Raw genomic sequence first — 27,796 nt, 5'->3', positions numbered from 1 at the left:
ATCTGTGGGATTCCGATTGGCTGGAAATTATAAAATAAAATTGTTTAGTCCAGAGTAACTGAAAATATTTTTAGCCATTCTGTCAAATGTAGTGTTTTGGTATAATGTAATGTGTGACTAATATTCATCTGTTCATAAAGTTTGTCGAATTTTCCAAACTGTTTCTAAAAATTGTTGCAAAATTTGTTAATATTTATATGGACCTCGACAACTAATCTTATTCTGTTTAGACTCAATATTTTGTTAATAAAGTACAGCTTTATGAGATTATGAGATTTTAACTCTACACTCCAAAAACTGCTGGGTTAAAAAACAACCCAACCATAACCCAACTGCTGGGTCACTATTGGACAGAACACGCGCTGGGTTGGCTTGACCCAACTGCTGGGTTAGACCATTTAACCCAGAATTCTGGGTTGTTCATTTGACCCAACCATTTGGGTACAATTAACACTCTTGCTGGGTTAAATGTTACTCAAGTGCTGGGTTATTTAATTTGACCCAACCAGTGGGTACAATTAACACTCTTGCTGGGTTAAATGTTACTCAAGTGCTGGGTTATTTAATTTGACACAACCAGTGGGTAAAATTAACACTCTTGCTGTCTCATTCCATTTGTTTTACTGGAAAGAACCTTTTTGTTTTCTAAAAAACATCCCAAAAATGTACATAACTTCACATAATGTAAATAAATTGTTACAGATTAAAAATATGTGAATAACTGAATTTTGACAAAAATGTCAGATTGAACCTTAAAATTCCAATGTGACAAATTGTTAGATATAAAATAAATGTAACAAATACCCCCTGTAAAACAAAACTGAGAGGCCCCTGTTAATGTGATTTAAATTGCATTTAATTTTTTTCACATTTAATACAATGTTTTAATTACATTTTTGTATATTTGTATAATACAAAAGTTACAACCCCCATATGACATCAAACAATCCCCACGGACTTTATAACTCTTAATATTTAAACTATGATGATTAGCATTTCATTTACTTTACATTTTCATTCATCAAAATGTTATTAAAAACAAGAAGCCCTGAAACAATTTTTTTTTTAAAGAGCAGCTATGGTCCGATTCACATTTTTACATTTCCTTTGGTGTGTAATTGTGTATTAATTCATGTTAACGATATGCAAAAGGTACAAACCCCAAAGTAAACGATAATGCGAGTGATCTCTTTTCTTGGACTACAACAAACACAGATTGTAGGCAACAGTTTACTTCCTGGGATTGGTGACGTAGACAAGACCGAAATTATCATAATTCCTCCCACTTGACCTCACAGCCTGTAAGTAAACTCCTGTTGGCATTGCATTGTGGGCGAATCTTTCAAACATAGCACTGAAATAGTTAATTATTAGTGATTAAATGTTGTCCTCAAAATGTTAACAGAGGAGGACTCATGTCCATCAATCTGATAAATGGCATCCTGGTGAAACTCCCAGGTGGGAAGACAATAGGTGTGTTCGAGATCATCCGGCGCTGCGCAGACCGATCGACGAGGTTTGCCGCTTGCAGTCGAGGGAGGAACTGAAGACGGAGCCGTCAAGCCGGACACCTGCTGCTTGCCGTAGTGACGTGTGCGCCGTGTTTCCTTGTTTATAATCGCAAATTAAGTGAATTAGATGCTGAATTTGATAAAAACAAACCTTTTGATAAAAAGTTGCAACCAGAAACATTTTATATCGAATATTTTAATTGCTGCTTAAACTGTATACCCGAAAATAACGGGAAACAAGCCTATATTATTAAAATACCAATAGAGTTTGTTATTTTCATTTTTATTTTATTACACGACACAATATAACATATTTTAGGATATTAAAGTGTTTTTTTCCTGTTTTAAAACATGAATTTATAATGTTTATTAGTGAAACTAAAGGTTGGATTAAACTTGAAACGCACGTGATCGTTGTCATCAATGAAGCGACCAATCAAGTAAAGCTGTTACGTCATCACAACTCCGGGCAGCCGCTCTGGAGAAGCTGCACCGGCTGAGCCAGCTGGCTACTCTCGAAACGCTCTCGCGGTACTTAAAAACCATATGACACAGTCACGTGCCTGCAGCGCCAGCTGAAGTCGGACAAAAGTACTAACCAAAATGCACTGCTTCAAGTCAGCCGCCGATCGGTCTGCGCAGCGCTGCATGAAGTCGAACACACCTATTGCTTTGTGTAGTTAACATCAAAGACAAAAAAAAACTTATCAACATCCTTCACCAAAGAGTTTGTCTCAGAGGCATTGCCTCCAACAATGGCAAAGGTCTGGCAGGTCCTTCTTGGCTCGTCCCCAAGTCACAAAACGTGCAACATCTCTGATTTTGCAGATATTCCACCATGTTGGTCCCCACCTGTTGAGTACACACCACAACTTAGTGATGATTTAAGTCAAGCATTTTTGTGAAAGTATCAAAAAATACAAATAAAATAACTGCAAACATTCATTCAAACTTTTTTATTAAAATAGTTCTAGTAATTAAGTAGTATATTTCACTGCTCATATTATGATATTATGGATTATTAATATAATCACAATACATGTAATATTATCTTAATATTACAGTGAAACTATAATTAGAAGACAATTAAAAGATTTTAGTTAAAACACCTCAAGCATAAAGATTGTGCATCCATCCTTTACAAAAGTAATCCATCCGGCTCCATGAGGATAAACAAAGGCCTTCTGAGGGTAATCCATGCGGTTTTGTGATAGAAATATCCATATTTAAAACTTTACAAACTAAGATAAATAGCTTCTGGTAACACCACGCCTCTGCATTCAGGAGAGAGTATTAGCGTAGTCTACGCACTTTTATTTGTGACGTAAGACAAATGCGGAGGCACAGAGCATCAGCAAAGACTGCAAAGTGCGTACACTCTCAAAGCTAGAACATTTTCTAAAAATAAAAAATAAAAATGTGATCATCCGATAAATAGATATATGCATCTTGGATGGCTTGAGGGTGAGTAAATCATGGATTTATTATCATTTTAGGGGTGGCATGGTTCATGAAAAAAATCTGAACCGTTCGGTTTGCTTGTCTCGGTTCGGAGCGTGTGTGCGCCACACGGTTTGACGGTTCATGGCATGTGCAATGTATGTAGCCTCGTGCCCTGTATGTGACCTCAGATAGCGTGTTTCCCTTTCGCGAATCGCGCGAAAGAAGAGGTGACTGGTGTGGAGAGTGAGTGCTGCATGTCATGTTACGTTTAGAAATGGCAAGTGGGAACTAAGGAAGTCTGCCCGGGGTTGGAGGATGCGCCAGCATCGTATAAGTTTGGTGTGTGGAAACAGTTTTTATTTCATGTTACCTATGATGACAGCGGAAATAAAACAATAGATAGAACTGCAGTCTATGGGCTGAATGTGTTCGAACAGCCACAGGAGACCACCTTCTCTCCGACCATTTATCTGATCTGAGGTACTGAACACAATGTTTTACCTCTTTTCTGACTTCTGCCGCGCTATTTTTAGTCTTTCATTGATAAAACGAAAGCGGCTGATTTCCGCGTAGTTTCATTTTGCTAGCTTTTGAAAGTTGCGCGATCTTATTTCATAAATTGCCCCTCAAAGTAATCAGGACAGAATTGGTCAAAAGTGGACAAAAGAGACGGATTTAAATATTACAGGTGTAAAACTTATGTTTCTCTCTCGTCCACATATACTCTGCAGTATTTAAGCAGCCTCTCAGTGATAAATCTTAGAGCTACACTGAAGTTTGCAGTTTGATAAATGAAAGTTCTCTTTGTGTGCTAAAAAGGCACATAAGTTCATGTAGATGGCAATACACATTCTATTTTTTTTGCCAAATAAATGTAAAGCATGTTGAAATCATCAATGTCTTCCCTCTTGCTGTATAAAAATCTCACCTGGCTTTCCTCAGAGATGGTCCCAATAATGTGCTAAGTCAAATTCAGTTTGTGCATGATTACATGATATAACTTTTTTAATACTGCATTCTAAATTATGGATAATTAATACATTAATAAGATAATACATTTCTGGAGTGTTAAAAAATTAAAAGAAAAAAAACAACAAGAACCGTACAGAACCGAGAACCGTGACCATAAAACCGTGATACGAACCGAACCGAGGGTTTTGTGAACCGTGCCACCCCTACAGGCTATTATGCGAAACATATCAATAACTACAAACATCCACGGACTGTAACGATAAATCGTGCAAATGCGCGATTTCTCAATGAATGAATTTGAATGAATTACGGTAAAATGCCGCCACATCCAAAGCCAGAGGGCGCTCTCATGCAGAAACTCCAATTGTGCCACAGAAGAAGTAGCATTACAAACCCTATTCCAGGAAATTTATAAATAATATCACCGTTCTTAATTTTGTTTCAGGTATTTTATTTATAATAAATAATATTTTTATTAATTTTGTAATGCACGTTATAAACGACTCCGACTCAAAATGATTTTAGATTGATGAGGACTTCCTACTGACCAAAACCCCATAGTACACGCACAAGCTGCACATGAAACACAGAATCGCAGCCTTGCGATTCAGAATCGATTTTAGACAGGTCTTTTTAAAAGGACACGTGATTTATTGTTACAGCCCTAACATCCACCCTTTTCAAAGTAGAAACACTAAAGCAAAAACTTACAGGTTGCATGTCAATAAAGGACCTCTGGGCCTCCACAGTGGTAGGTCTGAAGACTTCTCCCCCTCCCCTGTAAATGGATGGAGCTAGCAGAGTTGGCATCTTCAGTGCTGTTTCCCCTTTAGCAGCTAAATAATTTTGAGCAAATACAGTGTTTCAATAACATTTAAATAGTTTGCTGTAAATAACAAAGAAAAGAGAAACAATAAAGGTGCATTCACACGGGGCGAAAGGGTCAAAGCTTGACGGAAGGCTTGTCTGAAGCGTGGCCAACAGCCAATCACAGTGGCCGCAACGCATGCTCTTGTCTTGCATAAACATAATTGGCTGGCTCGCACTAGGTTATTTGCATAAGGTGATCTGATTGGCTCACACACACGATGACGCTTAAAAAGTTGAGAAATGTTCAACTTCTGCCGTGAGAAACAGCAGTGATGCAAAGTTGGTGGATCCACAATTAAGTTCGGCAAATGCATGACGTCACCCATTTAAAGTAAATGAGAAGCGTTAACACTTTCGCCCTGTGTAAAGTCATCAGGAGCCTTATTTGATAGCCCGCCCTCCCAATCGCACTTCCAAACTCAAATGAGTGAGAGAATCGTGACAAAACTGTAAGCACAGAGGGACCAGTAGATGTTGGGTTATTTCTAGGGGTGGGGCAAAAAAATAGATTCTTAGATGAGTCGCGATTCGGACATGGGCTGATTTTGAATCAATTCACAAATGTCAAGAATCGATTCTTAAATGTTAGTTTACAAAATAATAATGTGACGTTATCAGAACCAAAAGGCGGAACTCAACTGGGGGAGCGGTGATGCACACGGACAACTTAAGAGAGCGAGCACTGCAAGAGCACATAGCGGAGCTTACAAGAGCAGAAGAGAAAGAACATTTTAAATGCTTGTAGGACTTACTATACTGCATATATCTCTACATTGAATTTAGGGCTGTCACCATTACTCTATTCTTTATGAGGAGTTTCAAAAAAATCCTTGAGAACATCTTGAGTAAAATAGCGGAGATGCGGTTTAGTGAAAAAAACAAAAACAAATTACAACACTATCAGAAGCATACAAATCAGTGCTACGCTGCCTCTCTCTCTCTCTCTCGTTTGCTCACACACACACACACACACACACACACACACACACACACACACACACACACACACACACACACCGTGCGCGTGGATCAGCTCCTGCGTGGGACAAGAATGCGCATCCTTGTGAATTTTGGAAGTTAAAGACGACTGAGCTGCAGTGGCCTGTTATAAGATTTATAAAACCACATTTGAGAAGAAAGGCGCAGCAAATCAAAAAGACCTGCGTGTTTCACAATTACTCTAAACGACCATAATGACAATGGTCTTTTATGTGCGATCTAACTTATGATCAACGTATTGGACACCCCTGCCCTAAACCATCCGTTGACTGTTTAACATGCATATACTTCTGTAAAAATATGCACATAGTTTGTTATTCAGTCGCTGGGTGCGCTGCATTATATAAATACAGTAATACTGCCAATCACTGTGTATAATGATGATGATTAGACGCCTAACGTTACTCAGTTCGTGGAAGTTAATGCCTGTTAACATATAGAATTAATATGTCACGTTTAATTACTATTTTTACTGGTTTTAATGTCTTACATAAGAAACAGGACATATACTGTACTTTAATGCAACTAAGGGATAAATAATGTCATTCTTATATACATATATGACAGTTCAGAGACTAGTAGCAAAAGCACAAACATTAACCTGGCTTTGAGAGCAAATGTGATGGAATGACGTCACAGATATGCAAATTAGTATGTCAAGAATCGATTCTGAATCGATTCATGAGGGTCCAATCGATTCCTACCCCTAGTTTTTTGAGAAAACTGTTTTGCCCTCTGTACGCAACAAGTCACTTACACATAAAACTTAAAACTGGTTTATTTTACAAAAAGAAACAGATTATGCGTGATTAATTCGTATTTGCCGCTCATGAAACTGTGTTTGATTGCACGGCACTGTTTGCAGACCTGCAATGCTTTTGGCAGTATTTCAGCGCAAAAACCGTGCCAAAAGTGTAAGCATAAATATTAAGTTTCAGTTTTACCTGTATATCCTTCAGGCAAGGAAATTCATACACCAATGCCTTGTCACATGCCTTCTTAGTGTCTGATGATGGCCTGTTATGTAGACAACAGCAGTTGATGAAGAACTTATGCAATATGGTAAGCAATATGGTAAGCTATTGCAGAAGCCTGTGTGATCTTACTTAGAATTTACTTAAAAATAATGTTGGTATTTTCATGTTCAAACACTAATGTTGCGTACACACCACACTTGAAGCATTGCGCTCCTAGCTCTTTACTCACGATTACTTACAAGATTTAACTTTGTGTCCTGCGCATTTTCCACTTGAGTTGAATATATTGTGGCAGATAAGTTTGAAACAAATAGCACATGTTTGCGGCAATCACACCGCCCTATTCGCGTCATTTGCATCACCCAGCGCAAGTTTGTGTCTTGCATTGACTTTGTATGTAATTTACTTGCGCAAATCTTTGAATTTGCGTTTGGTGTGTACGCCCCTATAAGACTCGCTATAAAAAAAGAGAATGGTCATTTATGTTTTCTAAGCATTTGCTTGCTACTATATGTTTGCAGGCTTATTTAAATGTAGCTTACTCAGGTTTCACCATTGGTTTCCAGCAGATGGGATGCAAGGAGTCTCACAAGTAGCCTCCTCTGCTTGTTGGTAATTGCTTGCACTTTAACGGTTTAATACGGATTTCCTCTCAGGGGTGCTTTCCAAAATCTGACAAACTGCCTATAAAAACAGAACAATCATCAATGTCTTTTTAGGTCCATTAGAACTGAAATTTTATTCAGTTAATATCCAATACAAATAAAGTCGATACTTACAAAGGCTGAAAAAAGTTCCACTGTCATGGTGATATGATCTGTTGGGGTCAATTCAGTGGATTCTACTGAACTCTGTTGGTGGATTGAACAAAAATCAAGAAAGAATATTTAAAGCGACACTCCACTTTTTTTGAAAATATGCTAATTTCCCAGCTCCCCTGGAGTTAAACATTTGATTCTTAATGCTTTGGAATTCAGCAGCCGATCTCCGGCGCTACCACTTTTAGCATAGCTTAGCATAATCCATTGAATAGGATAGGAACTATACTCTCATACTGGCGTAATAATCAAGGACTTTGTTGCCGTAACGTGGCTGCAGGAGGCGCAATGATATTACACAGCAGCCGAAAATAGTCCCTATAGTATCTTTCAATAGCAGGGGACTATTTTCGGGCACTGCGTTATATCATTGCAAACATGCAGCCATGTTACGGCAGCAAATTCTTTGAATATTACTCCAGAATGAGAGTATAGTTCCTAGCCATCTGCCTAGAAAATAGCAACTTTAAATTTTCCATCAGTCTTAGTACACGATGTAACTAGAGAAGAGTCAAGTATTTAAATAGGAAAAATATTGAAACTCTGCTTATTTTTATTTTTGAGCGCGATGCTAAATGGTTTAATCAGATTCAATGAATTGTGCCAAGTTATGCCAAAAGTGGTAGCGCCAGACTCGGACATCGGCTGAATCGATTTCAAGGCTGTAAGAATCAAATGTTTAAAGCATCATGAAACACTAACCAACACTTTTTTAGATGTTTAAAGAGTTAGTTGTGTTGCACATCATAGAAGACAATGTTAGTATCTGTTAATTTTGAACATTAGGTCAAAACTAGTTAATTTTTAGCTTTTTTTGTGATATTTTTGTCTTACGGGTTTAAAATCCATATTGCATAAACGTCACGGGCTGTAGTAGTGGGCTCAGGATCACACATGGATACGGTTCTGTATAGTAAAGTAAATGTGACTGCGCCATTACGCACACTCTGTAAATACGTTGGATGATTTTCCCAGCGATGCTGTCAGGGCTAGACTAACCATCAACTGAATTTGCTCAGTAAAGCTTCGGGAGGCATGTTGACTTTTATATGTCCTGAGGACTTTTCCTTATCTTCAAACACGCTCTTATTTCAACTATAACAGTTTTACTTGACCTTTGTTTAAATAAAATATTATATTCAGTTTAATTATTTTTGTAATAGGCCTACTGCTATTCCTAGTTAATCTTAATATTTGTTACACTATATCAGTTGCCCTGCCCACTCATCACCTTTCTTCTCACAGCGTCCACGCCCATTTAGGTTGAATTTTTGGTTGAAGTGGAGTGTCCCTTTAAAATCACATACTTCAGCGTGCAGTCGGTGTAACTCTACTTTGTGGTTTGATTGTCGGCCAAAATGGCGAATTGCAACGGGGGCAAATAATATCAGTGTTATGATTGGTCAGGCACCTGTCAATCAAACTCCCCTAATACTTTCCACACACAACTCACTATTATTGAGTCTAGTTTCCCGCCCGATTTAAAATAAGTAGCTATACTTGTGGATTTAATACGAAACGTGTTTTCGCCTTGTAACTAAATACAAAACAAAACTATGGTGAACATGAACGTCAGTGTATATTTCTGACTGTTAATTTACCTCAGGATTTAACGTGTGACGGCAAGGGGTAATTTACAGCGCTCCGTCTAGATTTAATATGAAACACGAATCCCCCTTTCGAATTTTAAATTATTCATAGATGAATACGATTTTAGTGATTAATTTACAACGTATAACTTACTGAATATTTCAAAAGAATGCAGATATAGCTCGACTACGACTTAACGATGAGGCATGTTTCTCATAACAACTGTTGGCACAGAATAAAAAACATTAACCCCACTCCCCCACATCAAAGCATGTATTCTGAACAATGAAATATGCTTTGTCCTACGACAACTTCTTACAAAAATAAGTAAAAATTCACATTAACTCACCATGAAATACCGCCTGGTCCGAGTAGCGTGATCCAGTCAGAAGCGAAGAATCCAGAAAGTGCGGCAATTAATAAACCAATTGCTGGGTCAAAATAACCCAACCAGGTGTTTGTTTTTCAAAATGATCCTGGCTTTGACAGAAACAGAAGACACTGTCATTAAACGTGCCCCAATCGCTTCCTCTGACAACTATAAGATGTGCCAACATACTTTCCGCACACAACTGTAGTGAATATTATGTTTACCTCCGGAATTACAAGTGTGCTAAGGGGACGGTTTCGTTTCAGCAACAACATAGGCCGTTTCTCAATCCGAAGGTTGCAGCCTGCGGAGGTCGCATATGCAGGCTGTACACGTCATCAAGCCTTGTCTATTTAAGTTAACTGAGCATTACGTTCGCAAGTCATAAGCATATTACAACAGTTTACAGTTAATAATAGTCAACTTTATAATAAGACAGTCATAATGACGTATGCAGCTTACAAATACGACTCCAAACACTAACAAATGCGGCCTCCGAAGGCTGCAGGCAGAAACGGCCATAAACAGGCTTTTGTGATCCGAACTACTTTTAAACTTCCGGTAGACTTCGCATATAATTATTGACAAAATAGTCAACTGAGAGTAGATTATGTCTGATAACAAGCAATTTATATAAAAAATAAATTACCTTAGTTCACACCACATAGCTAAGCGCACTACTACGCTGAAATTGTGTTACTGTGACAACGCGCTTCCGAAACCACTTACGATCCTCGTTCTGGATTAAATATGAAACGCACTTTATCAAACATAGCCTACATACAATAACGTTACCCATATCTGTGGAAAAGCGAATGAAAATAGCAATGAGCTTGCCCCTACCACAACTACAACATTTATAATATAAAAATTGACATGAACTTACCATAAAATACTGCCCGCTTTGAGTGGCGTACACCTCGCTTCAGAGGAAATGAAGTCCTCCAGAAAGTTCGACAAAAAATGGCAGAACTTGCATCCTTACAGTAACGTAACTTAATTCGGACTTGGCAAGGAACAAATAATAGATTTATGAGACCCGAAATGAAATAAATCCGCCGTTCTAAACACTACAGAGACATTACAGCCAGCGGTGATTTCCAGAATGACGTGCCGAGGTGAGGCTGTGTTGGGCGGGTACATCAGCGCAGAGCGCCCAGTGATTGCCTGAATCTCGAAGCTTCGACATCGTTGGAGCACATTTTTAAATATACGCTATCTTCAAAAACCGATCGAAGTTTTGAACTTTACACACATACATTGTCGCCTAAAAAACTCTTAAAACTACCTTTGGTAATATTTAAATGATACTATTTTGAACAGTGTGAAGGCTGCCTTGAGAAACGGCCAGCCAATGAAAGGAAAATAAACCATTTGCTGGGTCAAATTTACCCAACCATGTGTTCATTTGTAAATTACCCACTACATTTCATTTGACCCAGCATGAGCAACCCAACAGTGTGTTTAAAGTACTCCAAACAACCCAGAATTTTGACCCAGCATAAACAACCCAACAATGTGTTTACAGAAACAACCCAGCATTTTTTAGAGTGTAGGGAACAACAAATGGAAAAAAATTGAAATATAAAAACATTAATATTTATTAATAGTTTATGGTAAACTGTAAGGTAAACTTTTTAAACTGCACTCGTTTATAAATGTGTTCATGTATATTTAATAAAATTAAAAAAAAATGTTGGTTGTTTTATCTGTAATATGAATGAATTTATATTCACCTACAACTAAAATTTAAGTTAAAAAGTGTTTACAGAAGCACATGTCAAACTTATATTCTGTACAACATGTTTACATTATTTAGATTTTATATATTTATATTATTTACATATTACATATTATAATTAAACTGTAAATATGTTATAACTGCTGTTATTTGTACAATTTTACTTTATTTTACTGTGTCACTGTTACAGTGTAATTATACATTTAAGTACTGAGTAATAATGATTAACAACATTTACTTAGTACAGGATTGGGGTTTGGTTTAGGGTTAGTTGAATGTAATTATGCATAATTTACTGTAAGAATTACATGTGTAAGGCACTGTAAAATAAAATGTTATCATTATTGTTTTTACAATAACCAATAATTTTCCACCTGACAAACAGTATTTCAATGAAATAAAATACTTAACGCCATAATGTGAATATGAACTTTCACTTTAAAAGAGAAAAATGATATTAGCCGTATAATTCAGCCATATGATCAAATAACCTTAAAATTATTCAGGAGAACCAAATAGTTATTATTTATTATCAAGATATTTTATGTATAACACAGATTCTTGTGTGAGTTATTGATTATTGATGTGATTGTCAGCCAACAGTCCCCCTAAAGTGAGCGTCCTGCCGCCGTCCAGTGAAGAGATTTCCACAAAGCAAGCAGCAACACTGATGTGTGTGGCCAACAAGGGCTTCCCCTCAGACTGGAGTCTGAACTGGAAGGTGGACGGGATCAGCAGCAGGTCTCAGTACAGCAGTGTTGCTCTCCTGGAGAAGGACGGTCTGTACAGCTGGAGCAGCAGTCTGACTCTCTCTGAGCAGGAGTGGAGCTCAGTGATCTCAGTCAGCTGTGAGCTCACACAGAAAGACCAGCGTGATAAAGTCACTGGAGAATTGAGGAGAGATCAGTGTTCACAGTAGATCCACTCACTCTCTCCTCTGTCTCACATCAAGACTAACAGACTAACTGTGTTTTATCTCTCTCATCTCACATCTCTTTTCACAAACAACACAAGTCTATGTCTGCTTTATTCATTCACTCACGATTGTGTGACAATTCATCAAATAAAATCAAATTGTATCTTTATGGCTTTGACTCATTTTGTCTGTTTTGAATATAAAAGCTCACATTTTATAAATAAACCTGACTCAATGAAGCATGAAAACACCTGCAGATGAAGTACATTTACATAACTGTCAGTCAAATGAAATGAAGAACCTTTAACATAAAGTGTTTGATGTGTTTAGTTTGATAGTTATTCTCATGTGACTCCTTCAGTATCTGCGATAGCTGTTGACTAAATGATACTGACTGATGTTTCTTTTTATTTGAGTGATGATCATCAGTTAAAATATTGTGAATTAAACTGTATTCAAAAATATTATAAAAATCACCCATTGTGAAGTTGCATTTAAAAAACCAATGGCAATTAATTAATGATAAGATTTACAACTATTAAAAATAAATTAATAAATAATCAATTAAATGAATAGTTATCTATAAAGTTGTTATTAAAATATACTATAATAGAAAATAAATCAATAGTAAGTGAAATAAACTATCAGCATCATCATCTGTCAGGTGTATGAGTGCAGTCTGACTGTCAGAGGTTTTTGTATCACTCTTTATCACTGTGTCAACACCCAGCTACTGCCGGTATAGTGAGCACTCTGACAGTAATAATCTCCTGAATCTTCAGTCTGAACTCCACTGATGGTCAAAGTGAAATCTGTGTTTGATCCGCTGCCACTGAATCTTGATGGAGTTCCTGACTGATGGCTTGTTGCAGCATATATAAGGAGTTTAGGAGCTTCTCCAGGTTTCTGTAAGTACCAGGCTAAAAAATTACCATTATACACTGCACTGCTAACTTTACAGTTTATTTGAACTTGTTGTCCTGGTTGAACTGTTATTGATGGACTCTGAGTAAGAGTGTACTGTCCTCTACACACTGAAAGAAACAACAAAAAATGAAATATAAGACGACACTGAAACAAATCAATATTTCACTCTTCAATGAATTAATGATGATGATAAAAATGTTACAACACAAACCTTGAGTAAAGACTGTGAGTGTCCAGATGAAGATGATGATGAAAGTCATTGTTGTTCTTTTGTTTTGTGTGATGATGAAGATTCTGTTCTGTTCTGATCTCAGTCATGAAGTGTTAAACTCACAGCACTATAAACACTCACACATCACTGAAGCATGACAACACAATGCAAAGAAGTGGGCAGGATTTTAAGCAACTTGTGCTATTAAACTATTATACAGCCAATAATAAATATAATGTAGTAAACAGAGTAAAATTCATTGAACAGATCACATTTTTAAAACAATTTGTGTAAAGCTGCAGTTTTTGTTTATTATGATCATAGAAGAACAGAAGAATAATTTTAAGTAGATAAAGATTGACTGGAACATGATGATATAGAGAGTAACATTTCAGATCTGTGCACAATGATCATGACAAAGTTTTGAGATTTATTTTAATTGTGTGTATTACTGTGATTTACTTTCAGTAATAGATTTTTTGTCCATTATGCATTTTTCATCTATATGAAACTCATTTGTCTGTCCATTGACAGAATGATGATCTCTCTTCACTGCCAAAAGTGTCTGCAATGAGCACGTGAGCTTCAGAACTGGAGAATGGAGGATATGAAGAAGGTTGTCGAGTCTTTCATTTTTGATCAGGTAGATGGCCAGGTGCAACTGCATCGTATCATTTTCTGTATCCGTCCAAAATTGTCTGGTGGACTTATTATGTGTATTTATTGTATAACTGCATGCATCTCATAGTGATAATTAAAGATGAGCTCTTTAGCCACAACCGAACATACCAGACATCCGCTGACTTCACAGAGAAATCTTCCTTTATCTCTTGAAATATCCACCTGTCAAGTTCATAAAGCTCCACTTTGTAGTTTCTACTCCCATCTAGCGGTGAAAGTCTATATGACAACCAACTGAATATTACTTTCTAGCCCCCCCATTTGGAGCACGTTTTAACTCGTACGGTGGCTGTGCTATGCCAAGGTTAACATGGCTTCAAGTACAAAGCAAAAGCAATGAAAAATAATGAACAATTTGCAATGTCCTTTGCCTGTGATCCGTCACAGCACACAGATTTATGATGAACGTGGAAAAAGTCAGATTTTCATGATATGTCCGCTTTAAATAACATACAAAATGCAACAATAAATGTAGCTACACACTCATCGACGCAAGGAAAAATATTCAAGGGGCTGTTACACTTTAAGATGTGTTTTCATCGATCGGATCACAAGTGGACGAGAGAGACACATCACGTTTACACTTGGTATTTAAATCCATCTCTTTTGTCCACTTTCGACCGCTTCTTTCCAGATTACTGAGATCACATGCTTGTTAAATGAAACTACGAAAGACACGCAGATCAGCCGTGTTAGTTTTATCAATGAAAGGCTAAAAATAGCGCTGTAAACCGTGTGTTCGTGCTAGAGATCGGAAAAGATGTAAATCTCAGTACCTCAGATTACATAAATGGGCGGAGAGACGGCGTGTGACTGTTCAAACACATTAAACCAAATGCTCGTTTACACTAACAAGTGTTATGCATAACCATGCTTAGCATTACATTCGCAAGTCATAAACATATTACATCAATTTACAATTAACTAAGAATAATTGTCAGCGTGAGTGTAGTCTGAAAGTGGGAAAGGCGGAGCTTGAATTTCAGGAATGTCCCTCATCAGCTAATGTATTTCAAAGATGGAGGCACAACATCGATTCAGCCAGTCGAGCGACTCGCCCGTATGTATTTTAAATAGCAGATTCTACACTTATGAGAATACTTTGATTAGTTTGTGGTAGTAATTACACATGAATGAGCACATACTTTTGAAAGAACACATGGCTTTTTGCTAAGAATTAACTCAAAAAACTACACAGTGGAGCTTTAATTGAATGAGCCAAAACGGATGAATTTAAGATTAAATCTTCTTTTCTTTAGGGTCAGAAAATACAAAATTGCACCCTGCTTGAATGGACAACTTTTCTTCTTTTTGCCTTTTTCTGGCTGAATGGCCACCAGGGGTGGAAAGAGTAAATCATACTTAAGTTCAAGTACTGTTAGTTCCCAAAAAATGTAGTGTGAGTACTGTGTAGTGTGAACAGTTTGTGAACCCTCAAAACAGTTTTCTCTGTCCCAAAATCCAAACATCGGCCGTTTCTCAAACAGAAGGCTGCATCCTCTGGAGGTTGCATATGGCTGGATACGTCACCAAGCCTGGTTTATTTCAGTTAACTGGGCATTGCATTCGGAGGTCATACGCATATTACAACAATTTACTAATAATTAAGTATAATAGAAAACTTTATAGTTGATAATTTTCTGAAATAAGACAGTCTTTTTGACGTATGCAGCCTGCAAATGCGAGGATGCAGCTCTCAGTTTGAGAAACGAGAAATCTTGGCCGTCATCAGCAACAGAGCAGCTGTGGGAATGATGTGAATAGGTATGATGACAAAATTTTCAAACCCCAAAGCTTAAAATTTGACTAGACAAAGCAGACATTTCCCTTTACAAAGATATATGGATTGTAAAAATCTGTTGAGGATTGAGAAAGTTATGATAATTTTAATATTTGAAATGAAAAGGAAAATTTATATATAGATGTCAATGAAAGCTATTTATTCACATGTTTTTTCTTGTAACTTTCTCATTTCATCAAATATTTGCAATGAAATTTTAACAGACGGTACAATTTTAATAGTTCTTTCAAATGAAATCATGAACATTTACTGTTTTAATTGGAATGGACATCAGACCTCACCGAAAACAATTAAAAATAACTAATTAATAAGCGTTCTTTCATATTCATAAAAAATTCCCACAATACAAGCAAAGACAACTTTATGAATTCATTTTTATACACCATTAAAATGCAAATATACATTCATACTTATTTTTTCATAGCAATGAATGATCGATATGACAAATATACTGGAGTTGATAACAGGCTATTGTACAACCAAGTCATCCAAGATGACATCTGCTGCTATCGCATAGATGGACACATCAGTGTCATGTACATCAAATTCATACCCCTCTCCACTCATGGCCAACAGTCAATTTCTTTTTTTCAGTTTTGAGTTTTCCCATTAACAAATTACCCTGCCGGCACCCAAATCCCACGCATGACATATAAATGCCCACCCCTCTACCACACAACAACTCCTTGATCAAGCTCATTTTTTTTTCTTTTGGGAGTTCTAGAAATGCTTCCTCGATCTTGTCTACATTTAATTCTTCAAAGTTTTTCTCTAACACTTTCCATTCTTGTTCACTTTTCTTCCTTTCTTTTGTGGCTTGACGTTTGTGCAATTCCTCCTGTAGCTCACCTTGCTTCTTCCTCCTCTTTCTTCTTTGTATGACCCCCAACTTCACTGCTTTCCTGATGACTAGCTCTTGTTTTTCCTTGTCTAAACTGTCCAAATAGTCCACAGTGTTGTTTTGCCGTTCTCACATTTTACAGGACAAGTAGCAGATGGTAGCATTTGGAGCTTTCTTCTTCAGCGCACTAAACATCCCCATCAGCTCTTCAGCATCCATGTTATGTGATCTTGCCGAGGCTGTCTCTTGTTTTACTTTCTCCGTCACTCTCCAAGTAGATACTGTTTTTCAAGTACTGAATCTCAGACAGCTTTCCATCATTTGAGTGAACATGACTTTGTCTTTTGGTGGTTGATGCAATTTCACAAGGATTTTGTCTGAAGCATTCAACTGATTTCCAAAGAGGTCTGTTGTGCAAGTCAGGAATTCAGCAGGTAAGCGTAGTTGATCTTTCAGGTTCTGCACAGTGTCTTTGATAATTTTAATACATTTAATGTACTCAGTTTGGTCATCTGCACCAGTGTAGAATTTGGTCATCTAGGGTCCAGTCAGAAATTTACCAAGCAAACCCAGAACTTGCATTTCAACTTGTCCAGCTGTAGAGTTGAAGTCTTTAAGTATGCTAGCATGCAGGCCTCCACATGATGTTCCTCCACAGAGATATGACTTTAGTGTGGCATGATGACTTGACAATATTCCACATATATGGAAAAGAATGTGCAGTCTATTACCTCTGTAGCATGCGATGAGGCCGAGAGGGAGATTGTTGTGATCCAGAAAGACCTTAAAGCCACGAGGGTCACCCTTGCCATCCATGTACCTTATCTTATTTATTTGAACCACAATGTTGGCCCAAATCCTTAATTTTCCCAGTAATTCCCATTGATTTCTCGATCTCCTTCAGAGCACTCTTTGTCTTTGAAGTGATTGTTTCCAGAGGATGAAGGTTGCAATTCAGCTCATTCAGGGCCTTGTTCCAAGATGCACAGACTAAACAAATGGCTGCATGATTGGCAGCACAGCGGTCAGCGAACGTGTTTGATATCTTGTTTTATGTGTTTTTTTATTTGTTTTTCTGTTTTGTTATAATAAAGTTGTCATTGTTTTTCCAATCTGTCTAGGCTTGGGTTCGTTTTCAGTCACCCCTTGACAGTTACAGTCCCAGTCTGTCTGTCTGCCTGCATGTTTCTTTGTTTATTATCTATTTGGACTACTTTTCTCATCATCCTCTTCACTCCCTCACCTGTACTGTGTTTGTGTTTGTCCTCACCTCCCATCAGTCATCATTATCATGTCTATATATACGCTGTCTGTTCTCCACATTGTTGTCCGTTGTCAAATGTTACGTGTGTGTTTGGATTTACTGTTTATTGCAGGGTTGCCAACTTTCACGCATCTGGCGTGAGACTCACGCATTCAGCCTCAATCTCACGCTCTCACGCTCAAAAAAGAAATCTCACGCTAAATAGACATTCTTCTCTGCTGTTTTTTTTTCACTCGTTTAGCTTCTTGCGCAGCCACGCAGACCGATCTGCATGTGACGTCTCAGCACCGCGAGACCGATTCAACAGTAAATGACTCAGTATGCATTTAAATCGATCTCGCGGTCGTATGATGTCACAAGCCAACAGGTCTGCGCCCCAGAAAGTAAGAAACCGTCAAATTGACTCCCAAATGACGAATCAAATCACAGACAGAGGTGCAACTCAAAGGAGGACAGCTGCGCGATTCCTCAGAGTGAAAGTGCAAGAAAGATGTAAGTAATTAAACACTGACTATTATACAGCTGTTTAATGATTAGATTCACAGCCTTGAACTTGTAAATCCGATGCATCGTGCGCGGCACAACGCTTAAATAAGCCCATGTTCGTCTTTTGGCTTAAACGGACAAATTCAGATAACATTTGTGAATGTAGCTGTCTTAATGAGTATCATGGTAAACAACTGATTATGTCTTAACCGAATGTAAACATTTTATTGCATTCTGTCTAAAGCCTGCCTAATAAACACTATCCATTTTGAAGTCATAAACAAAAGAAGAACTCACTTGTAACTTCTGTAATTTTGTAAAAAAAAAGATCCATATTAATCCATATTTAATTTTAAATAAATTGCTTTTTTTGCCAAAAAATCTTAGTGTTGAGCTCTTCTATTGAAGTAAGTTTAAGGTTTATTATGGAATTTAGATTTCCTGAACAACTTTTACTAAAATTACTTCTTCATTAACAGACAGTAAATCAAATGTGAGAAGTTTAAAATGCAGCCTTGCATTATATCTTAAAGCAGGTAAGCTCAAAGATGATTATTTGTTACACCTGACCTAGATTATAAACATGTGAATATTAGCCAAAGCAAAATTCTTATGACAGACAGGAGGCTGATGGACCATTCTAAGGGCCCAATATATAGTAATTTCCTGAATATAAGCACCATGCATTGTTTTATTCACCGTGTTTTATGCAAACAAACAATGCCATGTATAGTCCTCACGGATGCATTAACCTCAGAGATTATGACCTTAGTTAATCAACCATACTTATTCAGGGGAGCTTGATGAACTTGCAGCTCTCTTTCGGCAAAGCCCTGGTCATAACAATCACATAATAAATCAAATAGTCAAAGTAACATTTAACAAAAAGAAACTTATCAAAACAAAAAGAAACTTGCCAGAAACACAAAGAAACTTATCAAAACAAAAACATCAAACATTTGGAAATGAATGTAGTCGGTGTAGGTTTAGATGTTAAGAGGCTTGTGGTGTCCACCGGCCAAAATTTCCAGTAGGCCGCTACAAGCGCATGTTTCGGGAGAAATCTCACTCCAGACAAATCACCAAAGTTGGCAACCCTGTTATAGGTTTATGTAAGGATTTATAACAAAGAACGAACCCAAATGCAGACAGAACTAAAATGAATAATTTATTAAACAAACAGGGAAAACAAAACCCACGAGGGGGCAAAACAAGATAGGATAACGCAACACTAAACTAACATAACATAACACTAAACATAAACCAACAATAAACTACAAATAACAAACTAGACTAAACACTCTTAATACTCACATATGCACGACTTATGAACACAACAAGGATAGTAACAAGATGAACACGCACAGAACATCAAACACAAGGACAATAAATAGGGAGAACTAATGAGGGACACAGCTGAAATCAATGACAAGTAAGGGAGCGGGTAAAAAGTGACCAGACCCGGGAAATGCGTGGTCAGAATAATTCAATACTAAAACCACGCATTTCCCACATAGAACATGGTACTGCCAGGACCCCGAACACAAAGACTAGATGTAATAAAACACATGATTTCAGACGGGTCCTGACAGTTTATAATTAAAGTTTATTTGTTGATTATATTCATCCATCGAATGTTTCATTCATCCTCCACCGCAGTGTTCTTCAACCCTGGTCCTGGAGGACCCCCTTCCAGAATGTTTTAGATGTCTCCTTAATCAACACACCTGTTTTAACTTATCAGCTTGTTAGGGAGACATTCTGGAAGGAGGCTAATGAGTTGGTTTAGGTGTTTTAAATAAGGCTACATCTAAAACTTTCTGGAAGGGGGTCCTCCAGGACCAGGGTTGAAGAACACTGCGTCCACCGCATCAAGTGACAATAAGATCAAATATTCTGTTTTTCTTTAGGGTCAAAAATAAGTCATATAAACTTGCACCTGGCATGAACACCCTGCTTCAATTGACAACGTTTCAAAGACTCTCAAAGGCTCTTTTCATAAATATGGGCGTTGTGGTGGATTTTTGCTTGACAATGTAAATATGATTTTCACTTCACACTCCCAGTGTCACTGTTTGATTGTTAAATCATCTGAACTGAAACAAACCAGTTTCACTTCTCTTAAATGAAGGCATTAGTCAGTTATGAAGTTATTTGCATACCATTTTATAATTCTCATAAACAATGAATAGTTTCCTAATGGATTGTGCTAGACAATTCATAAAGTATGAAGTTTTGTTCTCGTCATTGGTATGAACACTGAACTCATTGAAGAAATGTTGTCATTGCAAACATCACCTGTTGGGTCATAATTATTCAAAGATCATCAGATCTGCTGTCGTACTGCTTTCTACTGAATTACAAGAACAAAAGAAAACTAATTTCCTCTCTTAATATATTATCATTTGATGTCAAGACGTCTGTGTATGTTGTGCTCTTAACAGCTTCATTATTTAATGGGGGGTTTAAAGCAAATAAAGAATAAATGAGTTTGATATTAAACCTAAAATCTGATCATATGGTAAAATAATTTTAAGCTCCTGCACTCCGTGTGGCATCAATATGCAGAAGCAGTTTGGATGAATGGTTGTTAAAAAAAATTATATTTATCATCATAAGTACTGATGAACTTTGTGTGTTTCCTCTGATCAGTGTTGTGTGTTATTGTGTTGTATGATCATCTGAAGCTGTCTTTGATTACTATCAGTGAGCACAGGAATGCAGATGATACAGGACGGAAATGGGGGTTGTGACTGAGTAATAATTCCTACATTTTTAATCTTACACATGAAGTATAATCACAATATTTCCAAAATCCCATTATAATCCCATTATGAGGGTTTAAGCAAATGTGGTCAATTATACTTACTGACATTTCTTTATATGAGTGATTATCATCAATTAAAATATTGTAATATTAAACTGTAGTACAATAATAATAAAATTAATCCATGTTGAAGCTGCTTTAACACAGCAGAAATTGATAGATAAATTAATGATATGATTTATAACTATAAAAAATATATACATATTAAATGTATAATTATCTGTAATGTTGTTATTTAAATGTACTATAATACAAAATAAATCAGCTGTAAGTTAAATAAATTATGACCATCATCATCTGCAGTATCTGTCAGGTGTTTGAGTTCAGTCACTGTGAGTCTGACTGAAAGAGGTTTTTGTATCACTCTTTATCACTGTGTCAACACCCAGCTAGGATATTGTAAACCATGACAGTAATAATCTCCTGAATCTTCAGTCTGAACTCCACTGATGGTCAAAGTGAAATCTGTGTTTGATCCGCTGCCACTGAATCTTGATGGAGTTCCTGACTGGAGGCTTGTTGCAGCATATATGAGGAGTTTAGGAGCTTCTCCAGGTTTCTGTAAGTACCAGGCTAAGTAAATATCATTATACACTGCACTGCTGACTTTACAGTTTATTTGAACTTGTTGTCCTGTTTGAACTGTTATTGATGGACTCTGAGTAACAGTGTACTGTCCTCTACACACTGAAAGACACAACAAGAATGAAATATAAGACAAAATATTTCACTCTTCAATGAATTAATGATGATGATAAAAATGTTACAACACAAACCTTGAGTAAAGACTGTGAGTGTCCAGATGAAGATGATGATGAAAGTCATTGTTGTTCTTTTGGTTTGTGTGATGATGAAGATTCTGTTCTGTTCTGATCTCAGTCATGAAGTGTTAAACTCACAGCACTATAAACACTCACACATCACTGAAGCATGACAACACAATGCGAAGAAGATGACAGGAAACTTCTGCTCGTACAGACTACTACACTATCATTATTCAATGTATACTTGCATGCTGAAAATATTAATAATAATAAAATATTAAATAAATATAACGTTTTGAATAAAAGTAAAAAAAATGTCCAAAATATTCTGCAATATTCAACATTTATCTGTAAAGCTGTGTATGCAGTGTTCACACAACACAAGTAAATAAATGAGAAGTAAATGATACAGAGAGAAAACTGGAGAAAATACATTGATAACAAACATAAAAAGATTTTATAATAGTTTTGTGCTTAGCATTCTTAACCCTAAATCATTCAGAGATTTTGACAATATTTGTGTGTGTTGTGTGATGTTAGTGTTGTATATTCTGCTGTAGTTTGTGTTCAGTCAAGTGTGTAGAGGTTTTTGTACAGTCGCTCTATTAGTTTGTATCACTGTGGTGGACTTTCGGCAGCGGCACTAGACTGGATGTTGGCAGTAAGTAAATAATACAATAATATTTTTAATACAGTAGATCATTGTTTTCTTAAATATATACATCAGGTGTGAAATAATAGATGGGAAGTACTTTATATCATATTTATTTGTATTAGAAAGATTTTGTGTATACAAGGGCACCCAGAAATGTTGACTAATATTTTTTTGTGTTTAATCATTTGTACATATAGATACTTGAAGTTTGTGGATTTTCTCAAACTCAAAATGATTTTCAATATTTACATTTATATGAACTCAACATTTAGTCTTATTTTCTTTATGCTCACACTATCGTTAACAAAGTGCAGCTCCGTTTTATTTATATTCGCTGTGTAGTTAAAACTAAATGAGTTACAAAAATATTTTGTTATAGCATTTGGTAAACAGTAAGTTAGATTTTTTAGACTGCAGTTGTTTAAAAAATGTTTGTTGTTTAAAACAGATTATTCGGCTGTTTGTTTGTAATGTGATTGATTTCATATTTACTAGAATTTAATTTAGACTAACATTCAAGTTAAAAAGCCTTATAAGGTGCAAGACTTAATGTCACAAATGATTTTTAAGTGCATGCTAAACTTTTATTCTTTAAAAAAATATTATTTGAATATTATTTATTTATATTATTTATAATATGTATACACATTATTACACAAAAACTATGAGGACTTTAACTCACTGTCACTTTTCTTAATATTTTCTTTCCCAATAATGAATATGGGTCAGTTTCCCCGACAAAGTTTAAGTTTTGTCCCATGCTAAAATGTATGTTTGAGCTGTTTTGACTGAAAACAGTTTCATTGAAATATCTTAACATATCAGTGCCATTGTTTTGTCTCAAGGTGCATGCCAGTAAAGTTTATTATGAGGTATAAAGTGTGTTTATTTAATTAAGCCCTAATCCTTTATTTATATAAACCCTGTCCATGAAACAGCCTCTATATTTTTTAATTTATATTTTCATTGAAGTAATGCTGCGGTACAGGCAACCTGTAACCCGTAAATCACGACTTCAAAACCACGACTCACGACTCTGAACTGGGAGTACATCGATCAAGTACGAGTTCACGGGTTTGACTGCCGTTGCACTTTCACAGGTAGAAGGTTGTAAAAACACGAGTTACAGGCTGCCTGGAACTCATACTCCCAGTTCAGAGTCGTAAGTCGTGGTTTTGAAGTCATAATTCACGGGCTCAAAAACCTGCCTGGAATGCAGCATAACAAACAGTATTTCAGTGATTCAAAGCCTTCAGATGAACATGACAAAAGTGATATTTGCCATTTAATGCAGCTATATGATTAAAAAAACTCAAAATTCTTTAGGAGATCTAAACTTCATTTATTATTATGATCTTTATACCACGGGCCTGTTGAATGTTTTATTCTGATTGGCTGAGAAATGTTCCATAGGTGTTGATTATTTTTCTGTAAACCGCACACCTAACCTTTTAAATGTCTAAAAAATAGGCACCAGAGCAATGTTTGTGGTAACCGTGGTATAAGAGGAATAATTGACTCAAATTATTAAAACCGCGGGTGTGCATTATTTTCTTATAATTCAATGGCCCGTCGTCAATTATTCCTTACTTAATGTTTAACGCAGAGAGAGTGAAGTTATTTTATCTTTCTTGTGTGAGTTAATGATTATTGATGTGATTGTCAGGTAACAGTCCCCCTAAAGTGAGCGTCCTGCCGCCGTCCAGTGAAGAGATTTCCACAAAGCAAACAGCAACACTAATGTGTGTGGCCAACAAGGGCTTCCCCTCAGACTGGAGTCTGAACTGGAAGGTGGACGGGATCAGCAGCAGGTCTCAGTACAGCAGTGTTGCTCTCCTGGAGAAGGACGGTCTGTACAGCTGGAGCAGCAGTCTGACTCTCTCTGAGCAGGAGTGGAGCTCAGTGATCTCAGTCAGCTGTGAGCTCACACAGAAAGACCAGCGTGATAAAGTCACTGGAGAATTGAGGAGAGATCAGTGTTCACAGTAGATCCACTCACTCTCTCCTCTGTCTCACATCAAGACTAACAGACTAACTGTGTTTCTCTCTCTCATCTCTTTTCACAAACAACACAAGTCTATGTCTGCTTTATTCATTCACTCATGATTGTGTGACAATTCATCAAATAAAATCAGATTGTATCATTATGTTTTTGACTCATTTTGTCTGTTTTGAATATGAAAGCTCACATTTTATAAATAAACCTGACTCAATGAAGCATGAAAACACCTGCAGATGAAGTGAATTTACATAACTGTCAATCAAATGAAATGAGGAACCTTGAACATGAAGTGATTGGTGTGTTTAGTTATGTTGGCTTGACAAAGCCAACATACTGTTCTTCGATCTAAGCTTATTATTATTATTATTAGTGGTGCTTGCATTTATGCAAAGCATCACTATTACTATTCCTCAGGGATATTATTAGTGGTGCTTGCATTTATGCAAGGCATCACTATTACTATTCCTCAGGGATATTATTATGTTGGCTTGACAAAGCCAACATACTGATATTGTATTTAAACTTATTAGTGGTGCTTGCATTTATGCAAGGCATCACTATTACTATTCCTCAGGGATATTATTATTATTATGTTGGCTTGACAAAGCCAACATACTGATATTGTATTTAAACTTATTATTAAGTTGGCTTGTGAAAGCCAACTTATTGAAATGCTATTTAAACTTATTATTATTATTAGTGGTGCTTGCATTTATGCAAGGCATCACTATTACTATTCCTCATACTTATTAGTGGTGCTTGCATTTATGCAAGGCATCACTATTACTATTCACCTTATTTTTCACGACAACAATGGCGGAGCCATTTCGCTCATTTTGTCAACGTTCTTCCGGCCGCATAGATGATGAGCAGCTGAGGCAGTGACTGAAGGCGACGCGTTAAGCTTAAAAAGCTCACTCGAGCGCCTTTATGTTTCTTTCTTACCAATTTTAAGCCAACTGAGGAACACCCTTATCCCAAGTAATGGTTCGACTACGATGTTCCGGTAACTTTAAACCACGCCGGGTGTTGAAAAGGTGGCCAGTTTCAGGTAAGCTATCTTAGCTAACTTTGTGCTCGTTCGCCTAAAGTTAGATTTGTGAAGTCCGTTCTACAAATACACTTAAGATCAGTAACGTTAGTTTATATAATGCAACTATTTGAATGGTTTTAATTGTCCACCTATATTTTTATATTTACGATAGTACAACGAGATAGTACATTGCATTCTTACAGTAGCCCACGTGATTCCCACATGTTACTGAGATTTCAGATGCTAGAATGTCAGTTCATTTCTCATTCAGATATTGATAATGACCTATTAAACAACGTATTATTTAACACTGAAGTTAAAGGTTGTGTGTATAATGTTACTGTCTCTTTTTACTGCATCTCTCTCTTACACACTGTTATGTTTAAGTATGGGTGCCATTTATATATTAATTCTCATGATGCAAGTTTATTTTAAATACTAACATAAAAATGTTTATGGTTATATTGTTTTCACAGATGCATTGATGTGTAGTGATGCAGTGGACAACTGTGAGGATGATACAATCAACATGTTCCTAAACTGTGATGCAGAAACAAAATGGGAGGATCCATCCGTCTCTGACCACAACTACACTTTAAAATCACAACTCAACCTGAGCAACCTACATCTGATATGGGAGAACAATGGTGCAGTTTCCGTTTCCCAGACAGGGCTTATCCTGGTCCCAGGCTAAAATGCATATTTGAGCTACAATAATTTAAAAACACCTTTTACTGACATACCTCAACATATATAAGTGCCATTGTTTTGTCACAAGATGCGCACCAGTCTTGTTTTTTTGTAGGGTTTGTTTGTAAAAACTAAAATGTCCTAATATAATTAAATCCTAATCCTGTAAACCCTGTCCGAGAAACTGCTTCAATGTGTTGAGCTGGCACAAATGTATAAATCTCTGCTGAGAAACAACCATCTTTGGGTTAGCTTTACAGAGGGTTGATATTGCATCCATTACACAGTCGCCAAGCACTTTATCAGTACATACACCAACAGCTTCCAGATAAACACTTGGGATCAGCTCCTGATGACTCTAATAAAGCTGTGTCTTAATTTATTGCAGGGTGGTCTTGCTTTACCTGTTGTAAAGTTACATTAAACCTTCATATGTGATCAGATGTCATGCAGTGATATTAAACATTTACAGTGTGATCAGATGTTGTGCATTTATATTAAACCTTTACAATGTGATCAGATGTTGTGCAATTATATTAAACCTTTACAATGTGATCAGATGTTGTGCATTTATATTAAACCTTTACAATGTGATCAGCTGTTACATGTCATGCAGTTATATTAAACATTTACTATGTGATCAGATGTAACCTGCCATGCAGTTATATAAACCTTTACAGTGTGATCAGATATTATCTGTAAGGAATTTCTTAAACCATATGTGAGCTTTGTAGATTCCACTTAAAAGAATTTAAGTGTCCTGATTTGAAGGAATAAGTGTTGGCAAGTTTGCAAATGAATTCTATCATGGTACCACATAAAAACGAAATAGTTATTGGACTGGCTAAGGTGCACATTTGCTTTAAAAAAAGACGAAATCACTGTGTAAATATTGGTAGACATACTTTTAATAATTTTCAATGCTGCACCATCAACTCCTGACAGGACGATGTAATTAAATATGCCAGGTTACTTGCCGCGGCCGCTTCATATCGTCTAACCACGAGACGATTGCTGGGACAATATAACACTATCCGAGCGTCGTATGAAGTTTTAACCGTGCTCCTATTTTAAAACATTTACAGCAGTAGCGATATTTGTCATTTCGCTAAAGTTATAGTGAACTTCAAACAATCTTCTAACCACCAAACTAACCACCGAATACACTGTGCCATATTAGCAGCGGAAGTCGGTTGACAAAATGCGGAAGAGCGAAGAATTAAAAAGGGGCGTGGCGGAATAAGGTGAATTGCTCATACTTATTATTTATATCTTTATTTATTATTCTTATATCTGGACACTTTTTCGGCGCGTAACTCGTCCCACACGGTTTGTCGTAGACCAATGAAACAGGGCTCAAAATGACCGGCTTATTGAGGACACGTCTGCTATGACTTTTATAAGGGA

General features: G+C 36.6%; 2 long non-coding RNA genes and 4 gene segments (V, D, J or C); 3 read left to right on the top strand and 3 right to left on the bottom strand.

Annotated features, from left to right (window-relative positions):
• Nucleotides 1-648: 648 nt before the first annotated feature.
• Nucleotides 649-10,825, bottom strand: LOC129430417 (uncharacterized). 5 transcript variants are annotated; one of them, XR_012369932.1, is made up of 7 exons: nt 10,437-10,825; nt 9,530-9,660; nt 7,552-7,623; nt 7,315-7,456; nt 6,740-6,812; nt 4,638-4,762; nt 649-2,363 (listed from the first exon to the last, which is right to left on the bottom strand). It is a non-coding gene; the product is annotated as an uncharacterized lncRNA (long non-coding RNA). The 5 variants fall into 5 exon arrangements; XR_012369933.1 differs by lacking the exon at nt 10,437-10,825 and adding an exon at nt 10,200-10,376; XR_012369934.1 differs by lacking the exon at nt 10,437-10,825 and adding an exon at nt 9,775-9,793.
• Nucleotides 10,826-11,599: 774 nt separating this feature from the next.
• On the top strand, nt 11,600-12,210 carry LOC129433530 (Ig kappa-b4 chain C region-like). The segment is given in 2 exon segments: nt 11,600-11,603; nt 11,888-12,210. Coding segments are annotated over 2 exon segments (327 nt in total).
• Nucleotides 12,211-12,918: 708 nt separating this feature from the next.
• LOC129433370 (Ig kappa chain V region 2717-like) lies at nt 12,919-13,394 on the bottom strand. The segment is given in 2 exon segments: nt 12,919-13,241; nt 13,346-13,394. Coding segments are annotated over 2 exon segments (372 nt in total).
• Nucleotides 13,395-21,615: 8,221 nt separating this feature from the next.
• LOC129433340 (Ig kappa chain V region 2717-like) lies at nt 21,616-22,070 on the bottom strand. The segment is given in 2 exon segments: nt 21,616-21,932; nt 22,022-22,070. Coding segments are annotated over 2 exon segments (366 nt in total).
• Nucleotides 22,071-22,175: 105 nt separating this feature from the next.
• Nucleotides 22,176-24,653, top strand: LOC141364421 (Ig kappa-b4 chain C region-like). The segment is given in 3 exon segments: nt 22,176-22,217; nt 22,619-22,670; nt 24,331-24,653. Coding segments are annotated over 3 exon segments (417 nt in total).
• An 806-nt stretch (nt 24,654-25,459) lies between these two features.
• Nucleotides 25,460-27,079, top strand: LOC141364157 (uncharacterized). Its single transcript, XR_012369812.1, has 2 exons — nt 25,460-25,717; nt 26,176-27,079. It is a non-coding gene; the product is annotated as an uncharacterized lncRNA (long non-coding RNA).
• The last annotated feature ends 717 nt before the right edge of the window (nt 27,080-27,796 follow it).

Source organism: Misgurnus anguillicaudatus, chromosome 6 (genome assembly GCF_027580225.2).
Source record: "Misgurnus anguillicaudatus chromosome 6, ASM2758022v2, whole genome shotgun sequence".
Taxonomy (NCBI): Eukaryota; Metazoa; Chordata; class Actinopteri; order Cypriniformes; family Cobitidae; genus Misgurnus; species Misgurnus anguillicaudatus.
This window is presented reverse-complemented; position numbering and strand designations above follow the sequence as displayed.